This window comes from Fistularia commersonii, chromosome 4 (assembly GCF_037954325.1).
Source record: "Fistularia commersonii isolate RoL2024-O1a breed Wild chromosome 4, RoL_Fcom_v1.0, whole genome shotgun sequence".
Classification (NCBI taxonomy): domain Eukaryota; kingdom Metazoa; phylum Chordata; class Actinopteri; order Syngnathiformes; family Fistulariidae; genus Fistularia; species Fistularia commersonii.
The window spans coordinates 18,818,498-18,831,433 of record NC_141287.1 but is presented as its reverse complement, the minus strand read 5'-3'; the positions used below and the strand labels follow the sequence as shown (position 1 = coordinate 18,831,433).

The window sequence follows — 12,936 nt, the reverse complement described above, 5'->3', positions numbered from 1 at the left end:
ATTATGCTGTTCCTGATTTTTTTTTTTTTTTTAAATTGACTGCACTTGAAAAAAAAAGTCCATACTGTTAAACTTTACTTTTTTTTAAATTCAACTAAATTTAAAAGGACCTTGAATGCATACATTTCAAGAGATATCTTATTTCAGTGTTTTCATTTACAGCTTTAAAAAAAAAAAACCCTATGCGGCTTGTTTACCTTTCAAAGTAGGGCCTCTTCTTTTTTAAATGAAGGAATTCGTTTATCTGATAAGATTGTGAATAGGCTTTTCTTGGTCATATTTTTCTAACGTGGCCCCTTTGACTTGCTGTCACCTTCAAGTTTAGTCTGCTATAGCGTGTGCGGCTTTTTTTTTTTTTTTTTTTTCCCCGCCTGCTGGAATTTTCCTTCGTATTCTCCACGTAGAAAAGCTCAAGTGATTTCCGCGCAAGTGATTTCGGGAGGGGGCGGTCAAAGTTCCTCGGGTCCAAAGTCAACAAACAGTCACGGTCTTTAAGATGAAGAACAATATCAGCACCTGCTCTGTGAGTAGACGATTTGTTAAGAAAATATGTGGAACCTTGTGTTTTTTTTTTTCCCTTCCAAAAGCATCACAGCAAGAAAAAAATGTATTTTTTTTGTTGTGTTTCAGTACAACCACCTCTATCAAAACGTGAAACGGATTTCCAAAGATGGGGAATACTTCTGCAAGGAACTCATGGCTGTTTTCCAACAAAGGTAGGCACTGGATTACTGCCGGGGGTTGTTTTTGTTTTGGTCCGACCAAGGAAGTGCCAATATTTACCAATTTTAGGGCCGAGATGGAGCATACTTATGCTAAGGGGCTACAAAAAGTTGCAGGAAAACTCATGAGGGCGTCCAAAGGAATGCCAGTCAGGTAAAGAATTTCCACTCTAGCTGTTTTAACCTTTAAAAAAAAAAAAAAGCTGACGGCTCTTAAAAATAACCCAACCTACTTATTTATCACTCTGGGTTTCTTTTTCAGTTCCACCTACAGCGCCTGGTGTCAGGTGTCTGATGAGATGTTCTCCAGAGCAGACGCGCACAGGTGGGTTTCAGCCCACGCCACTATCAAAACAGATAATTTCAGGGGGAATTAATTTTCTTTTTTAGATGTCAAGAGCTTTTCCTTCCAGATCGCTAGGAAACGCATTACAGCAAGAGGCCATTCTGGAAATACGTCAAGTCTTGGATGAGCACAACAAGAGAAAGAGGCCTGTGAGTCCATTTGTTCTTGCTTAATCGAATCGCCCGTTTGATCCGGCTCTAACTCTTGATTTATCAGCTCGACAGCGCCATTGAAAGAACGGGGAAACTTGTCACCTCTAACTGGAACGAACAACTCAAGGTAAAGAATCTCCGGATTCAAAGAAGCCAGAATAAAACTGCTGCTGAGATTTTTACTCGATAAAATGAACTACTTGGAGGCACAATCCAATAATAAACGCTTAACTCGCTTTATGCATTTACACCATTGTTTTAAGACCTCATTAAGATCAAATTGGGACCGATAATGAGTATTTTGGAATTACTTCTGGTATACGGTACACTGAAAGCTACTGAGGGGATATAATAAATCAGTGTCTTACTAACCCGAAACGCTGAACATGTAGTTTGTCTTCAGGTGAAACTTCATTAATGAGTCACTGAGGCAGACGACACAAATTCAAGTCCGATTTTAACAGATACGTTTGATGATTATCTTAAAAGAACATTCACCCCGTGCTTACCAATGACAGAAATGTGATTTTGTGAAACCCAAGTACAGTCACTCCTCACTTAACAACGTACTCGGTTAACGACAACTTGGACTTACGACGGGCGTTGCGACTTTGACCGATATTCATTTGACGAAACTATCTCGACATCAATGTATATGTGCCAAGTACAGTGGCAGCGCAGTCGAGTGAAAATGTACCCAAACGTAGCTGTGTACGGTAAGTTGGGCTTAGTAACTTTTAACCGACAGTAGGTTGCCTTTTAGGCTACAGTAGGCTAGCCTACCGTAAGGCTATATGGTGTACTGCTACTACTATATATATATGTATATATATATGACGATTTGAGTTGGCATAAAGGGAATCCTTCGCCTAACGACGGATTCGCTCAATGACGTGGTCGTTGGAAGGGATCATTAAATGAGGGTTGACTAATTTTTTGCGAAATTTATGGATGTTCGCAAAGACCTGGACTCGAGTTCCTCGAATTATAGACTCGACCCAGACTTGCGGGGCGAAGGCTAAAACCCAACAGCTTGGTCTTCGCTCCGTTATTCGTTTTTCATAATACACGGCGTTTCTGATTGTGATGCAATTCTGATTTCTGACGTTTCCACAACAGACAAAGAAGAAACTGGCAGGCATAACACGAGAGCACGAGGCTCTGTTCAACTTTGTGGAGAGCAACAAGCACATCAGCACGGAAAAAGAAAAACAAAAGGTCGACCAACTACGTTTCACCCCAGCCTGTTCTTCGGCCCGCCTCGAAATCTTAGTGGTGAAAACTTGCTTTTTAATCGTTTCCTTTTCTTGACTGCAGATGTTCAACAGGCTAACAAAGTCGGCGGAAATGCAGGCGCGGGTGGACGAGGAGTATTTCTGCATGAACATGGAAGGCCATCTGATGAGACTCAAGTGGGAAAACACACTGAGAAGCTGTCACCAGGTAGCGACAATGCTTTTTTTTTTTTTTTTTTTTTTTCTCCCTTTTTGCCGTCCGAGTCAGAGACTAAAATAACCAGGAGCTCTAAAACGAATTTCTTCCTTCGAAATAATATCGCATCTATGGCTGTCGGGGGGCATTGGGGAAAAGTCGCTATCCTAACAGTCAACCCCATGATATTTATTCGAAATGATTAGTGCATTAAACGCTTCACGGCCCATAAAACAACCCTGGCAGTCTCTTAAGACGCTAAATGAATGTCAGGGAAAAGCCTCACCACTTGGCTGCTCGGCGCAGATTTTACAGGAGCTGGAGAAAGAGCGGATTGAAGTTCTAGGCGACATTCTGACGAGATATAACCTCAACGTGTCCGGTTTGGGGCAAACTTTAAATCACGTAAGGTTCTCCCGCCGTCAAGTTTGCCAGCAGGTAAATTCCTGACTGGATATTATGACGGATATTTATTTCGGCTACTTGCAGGGCCAAAAGCAAATAGAACAGGCGTCCCAAAGGGTGGACATGGACGGAGACATCAAAACCCTGATGGAGGAAAACAACATCCCCACAACAGATAACAAAGCGGAATTTTTGATAGCTGATTATTTTGTAAGTTTGCCATGACAACCGACAAATAATAAAGCTAATCATCTTCTTTTTTTCGCCTTTTCCCTTCAGATGTTGCCACAGCGAATCAACCTTCTCCATAAATAATAAAGCTAATAAAAGTAATAATAATGCTTTTTTTTTAATTTCTTCTTTAATCTGTTTTCTTACTCAATCAAAATGTTGAAATGACATTTATTCACTCCTGAATGTGATCAATGCATTGTATTACTTATAGAATATATTATGAAATATTCTCGGGATATGCGTGATGATTTACTGTACATTTTTCAGCTTACGCATGTACAACATACTGAGCCGAGGACAAACCACATGACCTGTCACACTTGATTACGGTGTTTTCTGTGTTTTCATTCATCAGGAGGAAGACAGTAAATCACTGATGTGCAAAGACCGGAGAGGAGAGGCCATCAAAATCAAGCTCAGCCGCCTGGAGGGCTGGATTTTAAAAACGAAGAAAGACTGCGAAGGCAAGTAAAAAGCACAGCACAAACCACAAAAAGTGAAGTTAAAAGGATCTACGTGGGTTGCTTAGAATGTCAAAGCTGAAAATTCAGACGGCAGGAAACTGTTGCTGCCTGTAAAAGGGTATTTATGTGGCCCTGTCAGGTCAAGAACGGCACATAAAAAGATTGCATCAGAGACAAAGGCTAGTCTCACAGCTAACAACGAATGTCAGATGTTAATAATTTGATGGGACTATTTTGTCTGTATTTCCTGTTGCAGGAATTGAGAAACTGATAAGAACGTACTCGGAAAACCCGTCCTTTTCAAACCAAAAGAACCTGGAGGAAACTGAGCAGCAGCTGGACGAGGTGGTTTTCATTTTTCTTACAAAAAAAAAAAAAAAAAGGAAATTACTTACAAATTGTCAGGGGAAAATACAATTTTGAGGACACCGCTAGATCAGCCGATTTGATGTGGAAATGAACAATATTTTCCGTTCCCCTTTTCTTCTGATTGCACCCAGAACACTCTCAAACTGGACATCCTCGAAGCCACTCACTACAAACTCTCTGCATCGCTGTCCGAGCTCGAGGGGAGACCGAGGCCCTTCAGCCGATTCGGTGAAAGCCTCTTCAAATGGAAAGATAAGGTAGGAGGACATGTTAACATATTTGAAATTGATCATCCTGTCAATAGGATCCCTCATCTTTTGTATGATGATCAAATAAAGAAATATCCCGTCTGCACCAAGAGGACTAATGTCTTCAGGATTTATTTTTTGATCAAGAGATTATGCCATGATTAAATAAACTACCTATAAATTTTACAGAAATCACCTAAAATTGGATTGAAATGGTCGAATACTCAAAAATATTACCAATATTATGATTTACCTTAACAAATTGGGGGAAAAAAAATTGGAGAACGTTAGATTTCAAGTAAAAATATAAAACTGAAATCCAAACGTCGCTCCCTGTGGCCAGTGGTGGTTTATATGCCATTTATTCATGCCTGGACAAAAAACAAGATATATTTCAACGTCAAAATATCCATCCATCCCTCCATTTTCTACCGCTTATCTGGGATCGGATCGCAGCAGCTAAAGCAGCAGCCGAAGCACACAGGCTCAGACTTCCCTCTTACATTGGGCTGCAAAGTGCTCCGTTGACAGCTGAACACCACAGTCCCAATCCAAAATCCCAATCCTGGGGTCACCAAACCAGATCCTGTCAACACCCTGGCTGCGCATAGAAATGCTGTCCATAAAAGTTATGAAGACAATCACTGACAAAAGGACATCCTGACGGAGTCCAACCCTCACCGGAAACGGGTCGAGACGACGAACGGACCTGGTTTTCCCATGTCCGGACCCAGGTCCATGGGGGGGGGAGCACCAGAGACGGAGCCCGACGGCGAGCCCTGCACCCATGGGGCTCGGGTGGACTCAGCCCGAAAGGGTAACGTGGAACCCCCTCTTTCTTAAGGCTCAACACCCATAGGAGGCCATGGGGGTCGAGTGTGATGCGTGTTAGATGGTGGGCGGAGTGTGAGACCTTGCTGGTCCGATCCGCAGCTGCAGAAGCTGCCTCTAGGAACATGGAACGGTACCTCTCTGGCGGGGTAGGAGTCTGAACCAGACCGAGAGGTTACGGCTAAATAAAGTCGGACTCACCTCGGCCTCTAGAACCAAGCCTCTTGAGAGGGGCTGGACACTTTTTATCAAAATATTACGTGTCAAAAAGCGGTGTGTGTTTTGTGTCCGGGACGTATTTTGTGACCGCATCGGCCAAAAATGAGCAACGAACCCTGTAGCTCTACATGTACAAGAAAGCGTGTACCTGAAAAAACATCTCGTCTCCACTGCAGGACTGTGAGCACAGTGCAATCCAACTGAGTCGTCCAGTCAAATGCAGAAAGACATCCTTTAGATCCAGACAATCCCTGAGAGCCTCCATTATCTACAAGGGACCTGTTGAAGCGCTGACAGTGCAGTCCGCGGCGCCTACGGCCCAAGCTACCGACACGGTCTCCGCCGAAGACTGGACCCAAGAGCCCGAGGGTGACAGCACAGGCGGAGCCCTGCCTCACGCCGACAACAGCAAACAACAAGGTAGAGCCTTAAAGGTTTATTTGTACTTGCTTTCATCACGAGATTACCGATAAACAATGTCAACACTTAGCAGGCCAAGACTTCTGCAGTATAGGACGATGCAAAGCCCTGTACCATTTCAATCCTCTGCACGACGACGAATTAACATTACAAGAAGGTGTGTGCGTCAGCTTCAGCTCATAAGAAGTCGAATTGGCGGTAATGTGATAATGAAACTAATCTGTCTTACAGGAGATCTTCTAGATATTTATGCAAAGGAAGATAGTGGCTGGTGGTTTGGTGCACTTAATGGGCAACTGGGTCATTTCCCGTCGACCTACGTCGAGGAACTGCCTTTGTTAAACACTGTCAAATCATCTGATGCCTAACATCCTGTGAAATTCACCAGGAACCAGCTGGACTAAACAAAACAAATGGAATCTGAGAATACTGATCATGTTAGCAAGAATGGACGTGCTACGCTTCGTGACGAAGGTTGATTAACACCAACCGACAAATACTTTTTTCCTAGTGCTAACCCAAATCCATTTTAGTGTAATTTACACAGCTACGAAACAATGATGCATACTTTATTATTTATTTTATAGATCAATATTACTGACAAATACAAATACTGACAAATGCTGTCGTTGATGTAAAATAAACTACAAAATGTTTTCAGGAAAAAAAAAAACCCTCAATGAGCCTGCTTTTATTTTCCAAACAATATCTACAATAAACTTGTGAAATATGTTGGCACACACAAACAAATTTCCCCCAGAACTGTTCTCTCGGTGTCCAAAAGGCCTTAAAATCAACAAGTGAAGGAGGAGAGAGAAGAAAAAATGGAACAGGAAGAAATAAACAAAAATAAAAAGACACACACACACTTGGACTAACAATGAACATTGGGATCGGTCTCTTCAGAAGATCCAAATTTAGCAATGTAGACAGTTCATCACCAGGCAAAACCAAGGTAATACCTCACTTAAGGATTGTTTCTTGACACCTCAACATCAGTCCCGAACACAGCGTGACCATTCCTGTGACCTGCTTTCCCCACCCCTTCTTTTTCAGTCTTAGCGAGCCTGTGAGATAAACTCCTTCCGAATGTGTGCAAGGAATGCTGGCAAGTTATTGGTCTCCTGAAGCCTTTTTTCCAAGACTGGCAAACTCTCCAGCTTTGGGTCACTGGACACAACTGTAGAAATAAAAGGTTCTTGTAAATATTATAGAAGCTGTTTTTTTTTTTTAAATATTATTGTAGCGCTTTGCAATTTTTCTTGCACATTTGGCTGGTAGTTTAAGGTTTGTGACACATTTGTCTATGTTCTCTGTCAAAGGACTGCTTGTTTCTTAGAAAAATAAACGGCGATGTACATTTCGGACGATATTGTTTAACAAGAAAAAAAATGGCTAGTGCCAGCTATCTTAAGATGTCTGGTCAATCACTTTTAGGCAGGTTTTTGCACAAAAAACATGTGATATACAAAGCCATCATACTATGTCACAAATACTTTGATATTGGTAGGAGTTGACTACAGTTTGATAGTAATCATTTAGTAACCGGTATTTACCGGTTGACATTTTACCGGTGTGACTTACTGTGGTATGATCGGTCTTCTTTGATACCCATCGTGATGATGTAAGGGCTGTCCAGATCAGAAGGGTTGATGTTCCGGTAAACAAACTGCAACATTTCACCTGAAAAAGCAAAAAGAAAGATTTAGTTAAATTCATTCTGGAGACAGCTGATATGGAAACTATCAATATGTACATGCAGAATCCTATCACAGCCTTTGAAATAAATGTGAAACAGCATTGCAAAGTATTAAAATAAAAAACAAGCAAATTATTCTGACCATTTCCTATGAATTGCTAGTTTGCAGGCCTCTCTGTATATATATATATATATATATATTTCTTGATTGTTTTTCTTTTGCTAAATTTTTTGCTTGGAAATGATCAAGTGAAATCACTGAAGCGAAAAGTGATAGAAAAAAAGGCAATCTTTATTTTTCAGGGCAATTGTTCAAGAGTCTTTTTTAAACTACATAATGATCCACATCCGGATAAACTCAGTCAAGTAACACACTAATTATTTAACTGCTGAAAATGCAGGCGGGAATATGTATTGACATTCAGTGTATGATGCACCGCTACTTTACCTCAACTGAATAGAGGTCCAGACAATATGTCTATTCACCTGCACAATATTACGTAATTGCGCAACATACCATTCATGTTTTTAGTGTAAGTGGCTTACCTTTATCTTCGCCACGGATTGATCGAATCTCCATCCCCAAATGATCCTGAAAGACGCCCCTGGCTTTGTTCAGATTTCTCAGTCTGTCTTTGTTTGCTTTATACTGTGACTCAATAACTGATGAGGGGAAAAAAAAAAGAATTGAATAATAAAATGACAGTGTGCAATGGAACGGTCAAAAGAATGTTTGTGATACAGGGGTTAATAATTGAAACAAACTCACGCCCTTTTCTCTTGGCTTGGTCTTCTCTAAGCTTCTCAATCTGCTGCATAAGCTCATCTTTTTCAATATCCTTCTGCTCACTCACAGCCATTGTCTCAGAAAGAATATGTTTTTTCTCCTTTATCAACACTTTCTTCTCTTGAAAATCTGTGGGAAAGACATCGCACCAGTCCAGTCAACTATCACATTACATACAATTCTTCTTTGTAGCTGAAAGGAATAACTCACCAAATGAAAACAGATAATGATTTACAGATACTAATATCAGAAGCATATAAATACACTTGCCTACTTAGCAAAAATGAGAAGGCTTTGCAGTATAATGAAGAGCCTCACCTCTTTTATAGTCCTGTATTGTTTCAAACAGCACTTCATCATCCTTGCATTTTTTTAAACATGTATCTGTATTGAAAGGAACAAAAAAATCCAATTAAAACTAGGACATCACCCATGTTCACTTAACCATCTACTGAAATTCATGATCCGCTGCACACACACAGAACAATGGATTGTATGTTTTAAATGAAATCATACAGAAACTATAGTAATATTCCAATTTCAGATGCTGGTTCATTTCCATTTACAGAAATCAGCTGAGCTTTAAACACAAGCTAGTTCTTTGTAGTTCTGGTATATTATTATGTCATATGCAGAGAGAAATGTTTTGTTCACTCATATTTTAGTGTATCATCAGGGCAAGAGAAAGGGGGAAAACAAAAGTAAAGCAGCCAAGCAGTTAATTCGCCCTTCTCAAGACTGATCAAAACCTTTTAAAATGTTTCAGTTTCAAAGTAAATGAAATGTTGTCAGATTTAATGGAGTGATACATGGAGAATCACTTTGTTAGGTTTTTACTTAGTACAGCGTAACTAGATCTGTGATAAAACCATGCCGACGTGCAGTTCAGTCATTGAAACAAAACACAAAGGAACTTTACCAAGAGCAGATTTCAAATAATGCCTTTGGGACTGGCACAACTCTGATGTGGAGTCAATAATGTCCCTGTAAATTTTCAGCTGCTTGTCTTGCATCTCCTCCATTGCTTTTGTAAATCTTTCGTTAATGTTGGGGTCAGTGATCGAGGCCATCTCTACTGAAGTCACCAAAACTGTGGGAAAGAACAAGCGCAGACAGCATGACAATTGTGAGCAAGATATTATTTTAACAATTCAGCAAAAAGGCCCAAAGATGTGATGAAAGGGGATTGTCTGCAAATTTAGTCTGACACATGCAGCAAAATTTGTTTATTCATTCCAGACTGTTTAGGCATGATTTTGCTTGTGAATAGGGTATTTATTTCCCAAATATTGAATCATAATTTCAGTCCTTTAAGTCAAACTTCACCCTTATAGTTTGCGTAAAACCTTTGACAACAATTGTGGATTATTTCCCAAGGTGGCATATTTTTTCGAAAGACACAGTAACGTCAAGTCAGAAATGCTGAGCTCGAAATAAAATTTTAATACTTAAAACATCGCTTGAAAAATGTTATCTTTAGCCAAAGCATTGAAAATTTGCTTTCTGAATAAAATATTATCCATAATCAAAAGGGTCATGCTGAGACACAAGTTATCGATTGCTGAGAAACAAGTTAATGTTGTTTAAGCCCGTTGAAAACGCCAAGTCTCCGCGTTGGTGTTTAAAATAAAACCAAAACATATTTAAAATCATCACATCTTATTACGGCATTTTCAATAGAAGTGGAATGATGCCCTTCAGAGAATTTAACATTACGGCTTCGTCAAAACAGATGCTCTGTTGTCTATAAAGAAAACCTACAGCTGTTAACTTCAGCATTAGCAAACAAGCTAACGCTAACATGGAAGCGGTGCCAGAAATGTTATGTACTTTACTACCCAGAACTTCGAAGTCTTCAGCGGTAAATAAAGAATTAAAACGATTTTTAACATGTTCCTTCGAACACGATGGATACTTACTTATTAAAAATCTCGTTTCCAAGGGAGCTCCTCCCAATGATAGAAGGACTACTTCTGCTTATATTGTAGTTATTTTCAAAAATTCCGCGGTCAACGTTCGTCCACAGGGCGGGCAATATATACAGGAAATGACGTCAGGTAACTTCCGTTTACCAATGCGAGAAAACTACACATGTCGTCCCTTCTGTCGCCCTTTCTTTGAACCCGTTTTAGCGTCTGCCAGAAATGTATTGTATATATTTTTCATAAACCTGTTCAGACAGCCAAAACATTTCCGTTACGCCACACATGGGCTTTGCTGTAAATTTGTGCCACCTAGTGGTGAAACGTCCGATTGCGTTCCGATCAGCCTGCAGTCAGTCTGCTTTATGAATCAATCTAAAACAGACCTACTGTTTGGCTCTATTTTTTTTGAAATATTATTGATTATGTAGTGACTTATTTGCACATTAAATCAGAGATATGCTGCGCAATACTTTAAAAGGGGAGGCTTCGTAAATGCCACATTCTCTGAATGGGACTGGATGGCAGCTCTGTGCTCCTTCCCCCTCAGTGTGTACAATGGCTAATATTTAACAGCCATAAAAGCAATGACCTGTGAAATATCTAATGGCTACACAGTCAGGGTGTAAACAGTTTTTGTAACTTCTTTAATGCTGAGCTCTCATGATTTAGGCACACATGATTTTACATCTTCCATGTTCAAAGTGAAGAGCTTGCTCTCGTTGCCATGGTTCCTAAATGATTCATGATGCCGGGGGGGATATATAAAGCTTAGGAGCTGCAGAGCAGTGGAGGCTCAAGGGGTTTTGACTGGTTGTGTTGTCGTTCTTCTGGTCCCGAAGACTAAAAGCTAGTTTCAGATGGATTTCCTCCACAGTTATGGGGTGCTGGTCATCCAGCACATCCAGAGCAACTACAGGGAATACTACGACTTCCTAAATTTAATGTCAGCTGTCGGTGACCCGCGTAATATCTTCTTAATTTATTTCCCCCTTTGGTTCCACCTGAGTCACCATGTGGGCACCAAGATGGTATGGGTGGCTGTTTTTGGAGATTGGTTCAATCTCATTTTCAAATGGTAAGCCTTTTTTGTGTTTGAAATGTTGCCATCAAGAGAGTACCTGTATCATTTCAACTCTTTAATTTATTTAGGATTTTGTTTGGGGAGCGACCTTACTGGTGGGTGCATGAAACCAACGTTTACAACGACTCATTACCACACTTGGAGCAATTTCACATAACATGTGAAACGGGGCCAGGTCAGCTTCAAGAATCTAGCGTCTATTTCACCGTCTTCGATATGTTTATTTTCATTTCATTTTAATCTGTTCTTTTGTGAAGGTAGTCCATCTGGTCATGCCATGGGCTCATCGTGTGCTTGGTATGTCATGATCACGTCGGCCATCAGCTTTACCCAGTCCTCCAATGTCACGTCAGTGCCGAGTTTTCAAAGGTTGAAAGATTATACGACTGTGTCGGCACCGCGTCTACAATAGCTTCATGGCGAACGGTCAATTCAAAACTCTTTTGTTTCTCTCAGGTTTCGTTTTGTGAGGTCCTGTTTGTGGACGGCTTTTTGGACCATCCAGATGAGTGTCTGCATCTCCAGGGTTTTCATTGCCACACATTTCCCACATCAAGTCGTCCTTGGTCTCCTCGCCGGTGAGTTTAATTCCTTCCTCCGTCGAGTACTAAACCGCTCCACGTTAAAGTTAATATCATGCATTTTTGTACTTTGTAGGTATGCTGGTTGCCGAGGTGTTTGAACACATCCCCTCCATCCACAACGCCAGCCTGAAAGCCTACCTCCAAATCAATCTTTTTCTTTTCTCCACCGCCGTTTGTTTTTATCTGCTCTTAAAACTGGCGGGACTGGATCCCCTGTGGTCGGTTACGAAAGCCAAGAAATGGTGCGCTAACCCCGAGTGGATCCACCTCGACACCACCCCTTTTGCCGGTCTGGTGAGAAACCTGGGATCCTTTTTCGGCCTGGGCCTGGCGCTAAACTCGGAGATGTTCGCACACAGCTGCAAGGGGAAGAACGGCTGTGACACTCGATCGAAACTGATGTGCGCCACCGCGACGCTCACGTCTCTGCAGCTCTACAATTTCATCAAACTACCCACTCACACCGAAGTTCTGTTTTACTTGCTGTCATTTTGTAAGAGTGCTTCAATTCCCCTTGTTGTTGTCGCTGTTATCCCTTACTGTGTCCGTTTGCTTATCAGAGAAGAGGACAGGAAGCTTGTTTAGTCTTCGGGGCGATGTGGACATTATCTAACAACTAATGTTTTACATTCGCACTGAACTATAGCAAACACTTTGACATGTGTCGAAGATAACCTGATTTTGTCACCTGTGGTTCACAGTTACTGCACTGTTACAAGTTTTACTGCAGCCCGCATTCATTGCATATGATGTAAATACAAAACGTACCTCTCAGTTTTTATCTTTTGCTTGTTTTAGACACATAGTTCACTTTGTAGCTGTATTTTACGTACAAATGTGAAAGCGTTTGCAGCCCGATGAAGATTTTTGTAAATAAAAGGATGCCAATAATTGTCAATTTGAATTTTTACAGAATTATTAAAAATCTAATAATTCACTTATAAGTCACGCTTGTTTGTTCTTGTTTTCCAAATCTATGCAAAGAACAGTTGGGGAGGAAATACATATAAGGGTTTTTT

The 12,936-nt window shown here is 40.8% G+C and overlaps 3 protein-coding genes across 8 annotated transcripts; 2 read left to right on the top strand and 1 right to left on the bottom strand.

Moving 5' to 3' along the window:
* Window positions 1-289: 289 nt before the first annotated feature.
* Window positions 290-6,519, top strand: nostrin (nitric oxide synthase trafficking). 6 transcript variants are annotated; one of them, XM_086145791.1, is made up of 16 exons: window positions 299-523; window positions 631-716; window positions 793-876; window positions 985-1,047; window positions 1,136-1,217; window positions 1,285-1,347; window positions 2,340-2,438; window positions 2,538-2,663; window positions 2,958-3,056; window positions 3,141-3,266; window positions 3,646-3,754; window positions 4,011-4,099; window positions 4,255-4,380; window positions 5,598-5,841; window positions 5,912-5,998; window positions 6,073-6,519. In XM_086145791.1, the coding sequence occupies exons 1-16, from the start codon at window positions 497-499 to the stop codon at window positions 6,207-6,209; spliced, it is 1,647 nt and encodes a 548-aa protein (XP_086001917.1). In that variant the 5' UTR covers window positions 299-496; the 3' UTR covers window positions 6,210-6,519. The 6 variants fall into 6 exon arrangements, with proteins under 6 accessions (XP_086001919.1, XP_086001917.1, XP_086001916.1 ...); XM_086145790.1 differs by lacking the exon at window positions 299-523 and having other exon boundaries at window positions 540-716; window positions 5,915-5,998; XM_086145789.1 differs by lacking the exon at window positions 299-523 and having other exon boundaries at window positions 540-716.
* Window positions 6,520-6,625: 106 nt separating this feature from the next.
* Window positions 6,626-10,407, bottom strand: spc25 (SPC25 component of NDC80 kinetochore complex). Its single transcript, XM_086145795.1, has 7 exons — window positions 10,247-10,407; window positions 9,247-9,417; window positions 8,646-8,711; window positions 8,310-8,456; window positions 8,087-8,203; window positions 7,426-7,524; window positions 6,626-7,021 (listed from the first exon to the last, which is right to left on the bottom strand). The coding sequence occupies exons 2-7, from the start codon at window positions 9,395-9,397 to the stop codon at window positions 6,900-6,902; spliced, it is 702 nt and encodes a 233-aa protein (XP_086001921.1). The 5' UTR covers window positions 9,398-9,417; window positions 10,247-10,407; the 3' UTR covers window positions 6,626-6,899.
* Window positions 10,408-11,078: 671 nt separating this feature from the next.
* Window positions 11,079-12,730, top strand: LOC147235025 (glucose-6-phosphatase 2-like). The gene is made up of 5 exons (XM_086144668.1): window positions 11,079-11,327; window positions 11,402-11,508; window positions 11,591-11,702; window positions 11,790-11,911; window positions 11,991-12,730. The coding sequence occupies exons 1-5, from the start codon at window positions 11,110-11,112 to the stop codon at window positions 12,500-12,502; spliced, it is 1,071 nt and encodes a 356-aa protein (XP_086000794.1). The 5' UTR covers window positions 11,079-11,109; the 3' UTR covers window positions 12,503-12,730.
* The last annotated feature ends 206 nt before the right edge of the window (window positions 12,731-12,936 follow it).

Bases quoted from the DNA above. Each gene is read 5' to 3' on its own strand.
- LOC147235025 (XM_086144668.1), top strand. From the start codon at position 11,110: ATGGATTTCCTCCACAGTTATGGGGTGCTGGTCATCCAGCACATCCAG. The intron at 11,509-11,590 runs GTCAGCTTCAAG...TCTTTTGTGAAG, and splicing joins AACATGTGAAACGGGGCCAG to GTAGTCCATCTGGTCATGCC. The intron at 11,912-11,990 runs GTGAGTTTAATT...TGTACTTTGTAG, and splicing joins CGTCCTTGGTCTCCTCGCCG to GTATGCTGGTTGCCGAGGTG.
- spc25 (XM_086145795.1), bottom strand. From the start codon at position 9,397: ATGGCCTCGATCACTGACCCCAACATTAACGAAAGATTTACAAAAGCA. The intron at 8,712-9,246 runs GTAAAGTTCCTT...CTTTCAATACAG, and splicing joins TTATTTGAAATCTGCTCTTG to ATACATGTTTAAAAAAATGC. The intron at 7,022-7,425 runs GTAAGTCACACC...TTATTTCTACAG, and splicing joins AGAAGACCGATCATACCACA to TTGTGTCCAGTGACCCAAAG.
- nostrin (XM_086145789.1), top strand. From the start codon at position 550: ATGTGGAACCTTGTGTTTTTTTTTTTCCCTTCCAAAAGCATCACAGCA. The intron at 717-792 runs GTAGGCACTGGA...TACCAATTTTAG, and splicing joins ATGGCTGTTTTCCAACAAAG to GGCCGAGATGGAGCATACTT. The intron at 2,664-2,957 runs GTAGCGACAATG...TGCTCGGCGCAG, and splicing joins CACTGAGAAGCTGTCACCAG to ATTTTACAGGAGCTGGAGAA.